General features: G+C 41.4%; 1 protein-coding gene across 7 annotated transcripts in view; it reads right to left on the minus strand.

Moving 5' to 3' along the window:
• sdccag8 (SHH signaling and ciliogenesis regulator sdccag8) overlaps positions 1 to 13562 on the minus strand; it is a 355401-nt gene that overhangs the window by 282276 nt on the left and 59563 nt on the right. For all 7 annotated transcript variants that reach the window (XR_015758360.1, XR_015758359.1, XM_087991185.1 and 4 more), the window contains exons 9-10: positions 4115 to 4253; positions 1730 to 1882 (exon numbers count right to left, since the gene is read on the minus strand). Coding sequence is in view for 5 of the 7 variants with exons in the window: in XM_087991185.1 (XP_087847311.1) it covers positions 1730 to 1882; positions 4115 to 4253 (292 nt within the window). In the remaining 2 variants the exon portion in view is untranslated. The remainder of the gene's footprint in view (positions 1 to 1729; positions 1883 to 4114; positions 4254 to 13562) is intronic.

The raw sequence follows: 13562 nt of genomic DNA on the forward strand, positions 1-13562 counted from the left end.
TGGGGTCACTCAAGGAGGTCCTGGCCTGGGAGATGGGACAGATAAAGCAGTGACTGAGTTGTTTCTCTAGATTGTCTGTGTCTGTGTACTCTTTCCAGTAGGAGTGAGGAGTCTGTCCACTGGAAGTAGGGTGCCCAGTCAGGAACGGCACACTTACGAACTAAGACATGCCTTCAGAAGATAAAGGGATCCATTGCCACTCATGAAATACCTGTGGTGATGGGAAGAAGTCTTAAGTTGCCATTAATTGGAATGCACAGGCATATTTCCTTTTGGTAAATAACCCTGAATTTAGTTTGATCTAAATGGAATTACTTCACATTAGGACAAAAATACACCAACCCCACTGGTATGACTAGTGACAGTGACAGTGACAGTAAGTCCATTAGTCCACTCTACCTTGAGTGATTATTTTTTCTTCCAGGCGGAGGTGCTTTGCTATGGTAAGTGATTTTCACTTCACATTTAGCATCTTCCTTCAGGTAATATAGGGGCAGAAAAAAGCATTTGTCTTATCTTCCCTCTCTCTCAAAATATCACAATATGAAAGTGGTACACAAGGGCATAAAAATGCAAGTTTTACTTCATGGGATCAGTGACTTTTCAGGACATTATATTGTGAATGGAAAAATATGGCGGAATTAAATATTTCTGAAATAGAGAGAGATAGTACAGAATCCATTATATTAATTGTGGGCGGCATGGTGGCACAGTGGTTAGCACTGCTGCCTCACAGCGCCTGAGACCCGGGTTCAATTCCCGACTCAGGCGACTGACTGTGTGGAGTTTGCACGTTCTCCCCGTGTCTGCGTGGGTTTCCTCCGGGTGCTCCGGTTTCCTCCCACAGTCCAAAGATGTGCAGGGTCAGGTGAATTGGCCATACTAAATTGCCCGTAGTGCTAGGTAAGGGGTAAATGTAGGGGTATCGATGGGTTTCGCTTCGGCGGGTCGGTGTGGACTTGTTGGGCCGAAGGGCCTGTTTCCACACTGTAATGTAATCTAAATCTAATCTAATTCAAAAGATAGATGAAATAATGAACACCAGTTTGAGAACAGGCCAAGTTCTCATCATGTGGACGTACTGGTGTTGGATTGGGGTGGATAAAGCAAAAAAATTACACAACACTGGATTATAGTCCAACAAGTTTATTTGAAATCACGAGCTTACGGAACCTCGCTCCTACTTCAAGTAGCAAAGTTGTCAAGCCTTACCAAAATCAACAGGAAGTCAATAAGCTTGAGAAAAAAAAAATGCCCCTTTTTTTTATAAGGTTAAATCTGTAATTTGGTTAGGAAACATAATGCATTTTCCAATATCGATCATATAACAATGGATCATATTGTTTCAAAGCTGCAGGAGTTGTTGCAACAAAATTAGATTTGTCCATTCTTCAACACAGCTATTTTTTGCTCAACTGTTAAATGTACTATCAAAATTGCTTCACAGAACTGAGTTTCATCTTACCATTCACCATCCCCACCTATTGGTCATGACACAAACAACATCAGTAATATTTCAACTGATAATTGATTTTCTATCATCTCGCAGCTTCAACTTTTAATATGAGATACATGGTTAAATTTTATGTTTGAATGACTATCCAGTTTTTTTAAAACGTGGTTAAAAATATTAATTCCATTTCACTATCATTGTATGAAGCGCTATCATTGTATATTGAGCAAGCAGTAATTTTTTAACAAGTAAAACAGCAACATTCTCTGTTTTTACCTTTGATGCCAATGCCTCTCGTTCTTTCCTCATTTCTTCATGCACAGCTTTCTTGGCAATTGCAATCTTCTCTTGCTGAGAAGCTAACTCCCTTTCTAGCCGTTCTTTCTGACGCAACATCTCATTCTTCAGCTGCTCACAATGGACCAGAGCCTAGGGAAAAGGAAAATCAAACTGTCCTTTGAAACTAAACAGAACAAGACAGGCTGTTTCATTGTACGTAGGTTTAGAAATGGAGCCAGATCATAGTTTCATGTGAGGTCCATCTGAAAAACTGGGTTAAAGTTCCCAAACACTACAGAAAAGTTTTTAGTTAAATTACAGCAATATTGCAATATTGAAATGGGTACAGTAATGTAATCCAAAGGAAAAAAGTATTATGTTTTTGTAGTGTGAAATAATAGTGCGTTAGCACAAAATGGTACTGCTGTTCACAATAAGAACAGTTTCCTGAACATTGTAAGATGTCCTAAGGCATTTGTTAAAGCGGTAGATTTGAAGGAGTGTCTTACAGGAGGAAAATGAGGTAGCATCATCGAAATTATGTTTTTCCTTTCTCCACACAAGTCTCCTTGTCTACAGAAAACATTTCTGTTTTTTTCTTGAGCCTTTCAGTATTCCTGCTTTTTGAACAACTGAATTATGGATGCTGCTTCAACGATGGATTGTGCCAACAAAATAAAAACTCAATGTTCCTACCAACTGCTCTGAAAGTAAGCTTTTCAAATATCTACCTGAATGTTGAGGTCCCTCTGAATGGTGTTGGTTTCTTGCTGGCTCGTGAAACTGAAATTACAGTATCACTCTTTACTTTTGTTGTGATACCAGCTGATGGTGATTCTCTACAAATCAGATTCCAAAGTGAAATAAAACAAAGACCTGCAGATGCTTGAAATCTGAAACCAAAACAAAACTTTCTGGAGAAACTCAGTAAGTCTGGCAGCATCTGTGAAGACAAAACATAGTTAAAATATTGAGTTCAGAGACCCTCCTTCAGAAGCCAAGGTCTCAACTTGAAATGTTAATGCTGTTTCCACTTCACAAATGCTGCCAGACTTGCTGAGTTTCTCCAGCAATTTCTGTTTTTGTTTGTTACAGGAGAAAAATGTGATGATTTGTTGTCAAGTCGATGGGTTATTTTTTAAAAATATCTGCAATACGAGGGGCCTGTAGTTCCCAAATACTTTCTCCTCAGAAGAAAATTAATGTACTAGAGCTTTTACAAAAGGAAGAAATTAAAGTAATATTTTAAAAACATTTTTGTTTTCTATTTAATGGAAAGAATATCATTTTACTAAAATGAAACATATAATAATATTATATATGCAGATATATATTTGCTCTAAACTTCCACTTCCTCTTTCTGACAGTGGATATTTTTATGCTGATTCAAATGAGGACTTTAGCCCTGATAATGTTTCCTCTTTATACAGTATTTAGCAGCCAAACAAAGTACAATGCTCCACATGAATTCACCAAAACTTCACAGAAAACAATGTCCAAACTCAGGACAACATTCATCTAGAAGGACAAAGGAGTATTACCACCTACAAGTTCCTCTCCAAGCCACTCACCATCTCGGCTTGAAAATAAATCACCATTCCTTTACTATCACTGGTTCAAAATCCTGCAATTCCCACGCAAACAGTCTACCCACATCAAATGGACTGCAGCAATTCAAGGCAGCAGCTCACCACAGCTTCTTAAAGGATGGTCAAAAAATGCTGGCTCATCCAACAATGCCCACATCCCAATACTGTCAACATTGTAATGTATGAAATGAGGCAGTCAATGTGCATATATCAGGAGCCCACAGACAGCAATTTAAAAGTTATCAAGTCATCTTTAATGTTTTGTTGAGTCAGAGACTGTGAAAGGCCCTATATATGTACATGGGCGGCACAGCCTCACAGCGCCAGAGACCTGGGTCCAATTCCTGCCTCAGGGAACTGCCTGTGTGGAGTTTGCACATTCTCCCCGTGTCAGCTTGGGTTTCCTCCGGGTGCTCCGGTTTCCTCCCACAGTCCAAAAATGTGCAGGTTAGGTGAATTGGCCATGCTAAATTGCCCATAGTGTTAGGTGAAGGAGTAAATGTAGGGGAATTGGTCTGGATGGGTTGCTCTTCGGAAGGTCGGTGTGGACTTGTTGGGCCGAAGGGCCTGTTTCCACGCTGTAAGTAATCTAATTATTTCATGATTTCTTTGCACTTCTCGCGACACACACAAATCAGGTACAACAATTCTGATGAAAGGTCAATGAGCCGAAATGTTTACTCTGTTTCTCATTTCAGACGCTGCCACATCTAGTGCATATTTCCAACATTTTTAATTTTAGAACAATGGAATTTGTATCTATTGAATCGTGCCGACTTTATCTGCTTAATACCTGTATTTTTTCCAAATTGGCTTCTTCTGCTACTTCCGTAGCTTGTTTCACTTGCCGACATACAGAGTCTTCCCTGGCCTGCATTTCATTTATATTGCTTCGCAAAGTTGCCACCATATTCATCAAGTCATCTCGCTCTCTACAATATGAAAACAAATGATTTCCTTATTAGGGAGTCATTTTAACTCATGATAGATCTGTTAAAATGAAGAAAAGTGTGCTCAGAGACATTTTCACAATTCAGAGTCAAATTAATTTTCAAAAATTAAAAGCAGTAGTAAATGCCTCTCCTTGAAGCCGGAGTTCCCCCTCCTTCTTGAAAATAAGTCAGTGAAAAACAAAGTGTTTCCATGCTCATTAGTGATAACTTTTAAAGCCCTACCATATATTTTTGCCATCTTACAATATCCTTTGTCTTGACATATTTCATTCACTCTTAAAAACAATTTTTCAGGGATTACCTGATCTCAGTAATAAAATGCAATCATTAAGGTATTAACATCAATTGTACCAAACAACAATCATAAATTGACATCCCAAGTGATTATCAGCTGATATCACTGTATTGAATGTAATATCACAGCAATCAAACAGCTGCAGGTTACCATCATTTGATTTCCTTCAGTGCATTTGGCCAACCAAAATGGAAAAGTAAGGATTAGACCTAATTCGTTTTTAGCTAAGTGCATCAATTTTATTGAGTGATTCTTGCTGCATGGCTCAGCAAGATTCCTCACTATATCTTACCAAATGAGTCTCATTAATGATCAACTCACCCCATAGCGTTCCTCATGTCTGATCCTATTCCCATTATCCCACACACTGTTCCCAAAGTAACTCACCAATCACCAGATATCTGTCAAAAGAACAGCATCTTTTGCACCCATGCCATCTCTATTGTACACCCAGGAAAACATTGGCAATGTGATGCATAATGGCACAGGAGCCACAAAGCCATACTGCTCATGGCATGTAATTGACATAGCTAACACTCCCTCACACATATAATACCATTCTCTCATCCTTGTCTCTGTTATAAAGTAGGAGAAAGTGAGGTCTGCAGATGCTGGAGATCAGAGCTGAAAATGTGTTGCTGGAAAAGGGCAGCAGGTCAGGCAGCATCCAGGGAACAGGAGAATCGACGTTTCGAGCATAAGCCCGAAGAAGGGCTTATGCCCGAAACGTTGATTCTCCTGTTCCCTGGATGCTGCCTGACCTGCTGCGCTTTTCCAGCAACACATTTTCAGCTCTGTTATAAAGTATCAGGCCATACAGTTGCCTTGTACATGGCTACATTCCAACTAATCACCCTCTAAGTCATTGCCACTCTGTCTCAAATGATCACTGTTGACACACTTTTGGTCATTATCCAGTCGAGGAACATCATGTACATGCAAGCAAACAAACATGAACTATTATTCAAAACCACCAAAAACAAACACAAGCTAAAATAGAGGCTGCAGGTTGCCTCACAAAGAATTCAAAATGCTGGCATTATAACCAATAACCAGTCTACAGTCCATGATGATCTGGTGTACCCAGCTCCCATCTACTGCAGCCATGTGACAATCAGGTCCTTGTAGCACTTAAGCCAGCCAAGATCAGTCATAGAAAGGAAAGCTTCCTTGCCCCACTGTCCTTGTCCTCCTCCTCAGCATCTAGCACATTATCTTAGTTGCAGCTGCACATGTGCAAAGCACAGCAAACCAAGATAATCCAACACGCTGTATAGACTCTACTGGAGGAACCCTGCTCCACGCCACAATCATCTGTTCCGCTACAGCCATGGTCGAAACATAGGCAGTATTGTACCCGTGCTTTGCATCAGTCAAGGGGATATGCAACAGCATCACAAGCCTGGTTGCAGTGGGTATCCCTCATCTCCCAGTGACCATACTTGTCAAGCACCTGTATCCTCTAATGCAACAGGTACATGTGAGTGCTTCAGAATGTAAGATTAGTGGCAGGGCAGCAAGCATACACCTACAGGAAGTGGTAACAGTGATCATAGATCATTTGAACATCAGTTGAATGAAACCCTACTTTATTGATGAATTCCTCAGCATTGTGATATGGCTCTCTTGGTGTCACATTTGTGCAGGCGATGGCTCGCTGTATCTGTGGGAAGACACCTATGTTCCCAAATTCTGCAGCACTGACCTGGTTATTGTGAAACAAGATGAACCGGTATGATCTTGCACAAATGACATTGGTCAATGTCCCAATGCATGATGAAGAGATCCTACACAGGTCACCTGTCACTCCTTAGAAGAAGGTGAAAGTGAGGACTGCAGATGCTGGAGATCAGAGTCAAGATTAGAATGGTGCTGGAAAAACACAGATCAGGCAGCATCCAAGGAGCAGGAAAATTGACGTTTCAGGCAGGAGCTCTTCATCAGGAAGCAGCCCCTAGACATGATTGACCAGACCCATGCCTGCTATGTTAATAGCTCGCCAACTGCTCACTTCCTGTCTGCAGTCAGATATATCCTCTGATTGTGAATGGCGTAAACAGATGACTGGCAAATGGAGCGAGTCGGCCAGCATATCTGAAACAGGGATGATTGTTAGACTGGGGACAGGTGCAGATAGTCAGCAGCTTGCAAGCCCATTCAGTCCACGTGTAGAAGCCCCCTGCACTGATCTACTGCAGGTCTTTTATAGAAAGACTGTAATGTTTACGTTTTTCACTTTATTTCTTATTTTTCTAATTTATATACATAACTGTAAGGTAATTTATTTTTTTTCCCTTACTTCTCTATTTTCTATCTAAGACTTATACCGAGGTACTTTGTACCTAAGATCGCCACATGGGGCGACATTGTAAATTTTTCACTGTACTCCTATACTTCTCTACTTGAGTACACATGACAATTAGAATTAGAATTTGCTAATTGTCATGTCCCTGATCAGAGTGCGGACTGTGCTCATGAACTGGTCTCAGTTTCAACCTCAGTATGAATCAAATCCTTTACCAAGCTGTCCCATGGCAAATCTGGTCTATCCTTCCATTAATATTAACGGATAAATCCTCCCAAACATGGCACATTTTCCCTACTTGCAAACCATCTCTCATCCAAGGCTGACATTGTTGCAGAGATCTAAAACTGCATCCAATCCGTGAGTACTGCATCCGGATGCCTTCGGATGAGAGTCTTTGATGACCATCTGTACTGCGACCAGTATTCTTGTATGTAAGGCAGTCATCCCTTTGACTGTCCTGTATGGCTCCAAGACTTGGACTACATATAGACTTGGAGAAGTACTGGAGAAGTACCATCAATGCTGTTAAACATAGATTCCTGGCATCTTTTGGGAGTACAAGTTTATTCACATCAGTGTCCTTGAAGTTACCAAGAGCACAGCATCAAAGCCATGATTATCCAAGGCAAGCTTCATCAGGCTGGCCACATGTTTACGATGCTGAAGTTCCAACTGCCAAAGCAAATCTTTGCCCAGCTCAATCAAGGCACTTAACCAAGAGGTGGAACAAGGAAGCGCTTAAAAGTATCCTGAAAATCTTACTTCAAGAAATGCAACACAGACATCAAAACCTGTGAATCCCTTGCTCAGAACAAACCAATTTGTAGGAATGTTCTGTATGAAGGAACCTATTTTCTTCAGAAAGGAATACCAGCAATCTCAAGGCTTCACCTTCCAGAAACATCTGCAAAATGTGTGGTAGAAAGTGTAGCTCTAGGATGGGCAAAGATTTGCTTTGGCAGTTGGAACTTCAGCATTGTAAACATGTTGCCAGCCTGATGAAGCTTGCCTTGGATAATCATGGCTTTGATGCTGTGCTATTGGTAACTTCAAGGACACTGATGTGAATACACTTGTCCTCCCAAAAGATGCCAGGAATCTATGTTTAACAGCATTGATGGTACTTCTCTGGGCAGCACGGTAGCACAGTGGTTAGCACTCACAGCGCCAGAGACCCGGGTTCAATTCCCGCCTCATGCAACTGTCTGTGTGGAGTTTGCATGTTCTCCCCTTGTCTGTGTGGGTTTCCTCCGGGTGCTCCGGTTTCCTCCCACAGTCCAAAAATGTGCAAGTTAGGTGAATTGGCCATGCTAAATTGCCCATAGTGTTAGGTGAAGGGGTAAATGTAGGGGAATGGGTCTGGGTGGGTTGCTCTTTGGAGGGTCGATGTGGACTTGTTGGGCTGTAGAGCCTGTTTCCACACTGTAAGTAATCTAATCTTCCTGAAAGGATCAGGTTTAACAGCCACACAAGGGTCTAGAAAACCCATGACCAGTGTCACAAAGTTGGTCCCTATTTTCTAAAAGCAGTTCCTTTCCTCTAGGATACCGTGTCCTTGGCTTTTTTCAGACGGGTCGTAAGCCAGCTCCTGGCTCTGGGGTAACTAGTTTGGTACAGAGATTGAGAGGCCTTATGTTTATATGTAAACAGATGAGACATCAGGCAAAAGTGGTCATGTTTAGAAGTGACCTGTATAATGAAAGGGGAGTAGTCAGTTCTCGAGGTGAGCAGTTCAGTCCAGAACCAATTAGGAGTTCAACAGTGAGCTGTGTGGAAACAGGTTGTGAAACTCTCTCTTTCTGCACTTTTAACTTCAACCTGTAAGCATTTCCTCCATTTTTACTGCTTTTTAAGGGGTTTGCTTATTGGGACTGTTTTGTATATTCAGAACAGCATAATTAAGTCTAGAGTCATAGAAATGTACGGCATGGAAACAGAACCTTCAGTCCAACCCATCCATGCCGACCAGATATTCCAATTCAATCTAGTCCCACCTGCCAGCACCCAGCACATATCCCTCCAAACCCTACCTATTCATATACCCATCCGAATGCCTCTTAAATGTTGCAATTGTACCAGCCTCCACCACTTCCTCTGGCAGCTCATCCCATACACGTACCATCCTCTGTGTGAAAACATTGCCCTGTAGGTCTCTTTTATATCTGTCCCCTTTCACCTTAAACCTAGGCACTCTAGATCTGGACTCCCCAACCTAGGGAAAAGACTTTGCCTATTTACCCTATCCATGCTCCTCATAATTTTGTAAACCTCTATAAGGTCACACCTTAGCCTCCGACGCTCCAGGGAAAACAGCCTCAGCCTGCTCAGCCTCTCCCTATAGCTCAAATCCTAACCCTGGCAATGTCCTTGTAAATCTTTTCTGAACCCTTTCAGGTTTCACAACATCTTTCTGATAGGAACGAGACCAGAATTGCACGCAGTATTCCAACAGTTGCCTACCAATGTCCTGTACAGCCGCAACATGACCTCCCAACTCCTGTACTCAATACTCTGACCAATAAAGGAAAGCATACCAAATGCCTTCTTCACTATCCTATCCACCTGCGACTCCACTTTCAAGGAGCTATGAATCTGCACTCCAAGGTCTCTTTGTTCAGCAACATCTCTAGGACCTTACCATTAAGTGTATAAGTCCTGCTAAGATTTGCTTTCCCAAAATGCAGCACCTCACATTTATCTGAATTAAACTCCATCTGCCACTTCTCAGCCCATTGGCCCATCTGGTCAAGATCCTGTTGCAATCTGAGGTAACCATCTTCACTGTCCACTTACACCTCCAATTTTGGTGTCATCTGCAAACTTACTAACTATACCTCTTATGTTCGCATCCAAATCATTTATGTAACGTTTGGGTAGACTGAATTCTGTATGGGGTTCTGTATTCTGTTCTTTGTGTTTCATTGTGTAATTTTATGAATACATTTCTGTCTTTTAAAACCTGATACTCAACCCAGTTAACTTACTCTGGGTAATTTTCACTGTACACTTACCAAAAGAAATTGCAAAGTTTTGGTGTGGGCTGCCTGCTTAGGAATGTTTTGAGTGGTCTGGCCTAGTCCATAACATCAGTGACATAAAATTTTCTAGGTAGATAATTATACTCATTAGCGAGTGATTGCCAACAATGATTCTCAGCATTCTACAGGATCTTTCATATTTCGCTTATTTACACAAAATGTAGCCAGCCTGGAGTTTGTCTAAAATCCTTCAGGCCCTTTAATTTGCTGATATTAACAAATGGGCTTTAATCTCTTCTATGAGGCAAACATTGTCTTAAGATATAAGAAAAGGAATAAGTAAACAGAAACCAGTGGATATATTAGAATGGATTGTCAAGTGTTTGATAAGGTACCACACATTAGGCTACTTAATAAGATAAGAACCTACGGTGTTGGAGGTAGTATATTATTATGGATAGAGAATTGGCTAACTAATAGAATATGGAGAGCTGGGATAAAGGGAGCATTTTCAGGATCGCAAATTGTAACTAGTAATGCGTCATATGATCAGTGCTGGGGCCACAATTCTTTACAAGATGTACCAATGACTAGGATGACAGAAATGAATGAACTCCCAGTTGACACAAAATAAGTGTGCAGACAAGCACACTGGTTACAGACAGGTCCAGTGAGTGGGAAAAAAACTTGGCAGATGGAACATAACGTGGGAAAATGTGAGGTTATTCAATTTGGCATGAAGAATTGAGCAGATGAATGTTATTTAAATGGAGGTAAATCCAGAAAGTTGAAACACTGATGGAATTTGGGAGTTGTCATGCGTGAATGACAAAAAACTAGCATACAAGTTCAGCAAATAACAGGGAAGGCCAATTAACATTGGTTACTATTTCAATAGGAATGGAATATTTAAGAAAAAGGTCTTGCTAATACTATACGAGGCACTAATTAGACCACATCCCAAATAATGAAAAGTTTTGACCCTTTACCCAAAAAAAGATTTACTGGCATTGGTGGCAGTCAGAAGAAGGTTCGCCAGGTTGACCTCAAGAATGAAGGAATTTCTTTTTGAGAGGAGAGGTTGGGTCTATCCTCAATGGAGCTAAGAAGAATGCGACATAACCTTATTGAAATGTATTAAATGAGACATAATGTTATCTTCTCTGAGGGGTACTGAATCAGTGGGATAGTTTACCACAGAGTGTTGTAGAGGCTGGATGGTTATGTACATTCAACAAATCCCTACAGTGTGAGAGCAGGCCATTCGGCCCATCAAGTCCATACTGCCGTCCGAAGAGCATCCCACCCAGACCCCCACATTCCCACTCTCTCCCTGTAACCATTTCCATGGCTAGTCCACTTAGCCTGCACATCCCTGGACATTATCGGCAATTTAGCATGGTCAATCCACCTAAAGTGCACATCTTTGGACTGTGGGAGAAAACCAAAGCACCCGGAGTGTAGACATGGAAACAATGAGTAAACACCACACAGACAGTCACCCAAGAATGGGATTGAACACAGGTCCCTGGGACTGTGAGGCAACAGTGCAAACATTGAGCTACCATGCCACCCACGAGGCTGAGATAGACAGATTTTTAGAAAAGAAGCGAGTCAACAGTCAGGGCAGGCAGGGACAAGACAAAGAACAAGGTAGTACTGATAAGTTAAACTGCATTTATTTCAATGCAAGGTGTCTAACAGGGAAGGCAGATGAACTCAGAGCATGGTTAGGAACATGGGACTGGGATATCATAGCAATTACAGAAACATGGCTCAGGGATGGACAGGACTGACACCTTAAAGTCCCAAATGCTACAGGAAGGATAGAAAGGGAGGCAAGGGAAGAGGGGGAGTGGCATTTTTGATAAGGGATAGCATTACAACTGTGCTGAGGGAGGATATTCCCATTAATAGATCCAGGGAAGTTATTTGGGTGGAACTGAGAAATGTGAAAGGGATGATCACCTTATTGGGATTATATTATAGACCCCCTAATAGTCAGTGAGAAATTGAGAAACAGATTTGTAAGGAGATCTCAATTATCTATACGAATAATAGGGTGGTTATGGTAGGAGATTTTAACTTTCCAAACATAGACTGGGACTGCCATGGTGTTAAGGATTTAGATGGAGAGGAACTTGTTAAGTGTGTACAAGAAAATTTTCTGATTCAGCATATGGATGTACCTACTACAGAAAATGCAAAACATGGCCTACTCTTGGGAAATAAGGCAGGGAGGTGACTGAGGTGTCAGTGGGGGAGCACTTTGGGGTCAGCAATTCTATTAGTGATGGAAAAAGATAGACCAGATCTAAACGTTGAACTTCTAAATAGGAGGAAGGCCAATTTTGATGGTATTAGGCAAGAACTTTCAAAAGTGGATTTGGGGCAGATGTTTGCAATAAAAGGGACGGCTGGAAAATGGAAAGCCTTCAGAAATGTCATACTGAGAGTCCAGAGACACTATATTCTTATTAGGGTGAAAGGAAAGTCTGGTAGGCGTAGGGAATGCTGAATGACGAAAGAAATTGAGGGTGTGGTTAAAAAAAGGAAGCATATTTCAAGTATAGACAGGATACATTGAGTGAATCCTTAGAAGAGTATAAAGGCAGTAGGAGTATATTAAGAGGGAAATCAGGAGGACAAAAAGGGGTCATGAGATAGCTTTGGCAAATAGAGTTAAGGAGAATCCAAAGGGTTTTTACAAATATATTAAGGACAAAAGGGTAACAAGGGACAGAATAGGGACCCTCAAAGATCAGCAAGGCTGCATTTATGTGGAGCCACACAAGATGGGGGAGATACTAAATGAGTATTTTGCATCAGTGTTTACTACAGAAAAGGACATGGAAGATATAGAATGTAGAGAAATAAATTGTGACATCTTGAAAATTGTCCATATTACAGAGGAGGAAGTGCTGGATGTCTTGAAACGCATAAAAGTGGATAAATCCCCAGGACCTGATCAGATGTACCCTAGAACTCTGTGGGAAATTAGGGAAGTGATTGCTGGGCCCCTTGTTGAGATTGTTGTATCATTGATAGTCACAGGTGAGGTGCCGGAAGACTGGAGGTTGGCTAACGTGGTGCCACTATTTAAGAAAGGTGGTAAGGACAAGCCAGGGAACTATAGACCGGTAAGTCTGATGTCGGCGGTGGGTAAGTTGTTGGAGGGAATCCTAAGGGACAGGATGTGCATCTATTTGGAAAGGCAAGGACTGATTAGGGATAGTCAACATGGCTTTGTGCATAGGAAATAATGTCTCAAACTTGATTGAGTTTTTTCAAAAAGTAACAAAGAGGATTGATGAGGGCAGAGTGGTAAACGTGATCTATATGGACTTCAGTAAGGCGTTCAACAAGGTTCTCATGGGAGACTGGTTAGCAAGAAATACAGGGAGAACCAGCCATTTGGATACAGAACTAGCTCAAAGGTAGAAGACAGAGAATGGTGGTGGAGTGTTGCTTTTCAGACTGGAGGCCTGTGGACCAGTGGAGTGCCATAAGGATCGGTGCTGGGTCCTCTACTTTCTTTCATTTACATAAATGATTTGGATGTGAGCCTAAGAGGTACAGTTAGTAAGTTTGCAGATGACACCAAAAGTGGAAGTGTAGTGGACAGTGAAGAAGGTTACCTCAGATTACAACGGGATCTTGACCAGATGGGCCAATAGGCTGAGAAGTGGCAGATGGAATTTAAGTTA

Source organism: Chiloscyllium plagiosum, unplaced genomic scaffold (genome assembly GCF_037043375.1).
Source record: "Chiloscyllium plagiosum isolate Xiang-an unplaced genomic scaffold, Cpla_swu_hap1 HiC_scaffold_10, whole genome shotgun sequence".
Taxonomy (NCBI): domain Eukaryota; kingdom Metazoa; phylum Chordata; class Chondrichthyes; order Orectolobiformes; family Hemiscylliidae; genus Chiloscyllium; species Chiloscyllium plagiosum.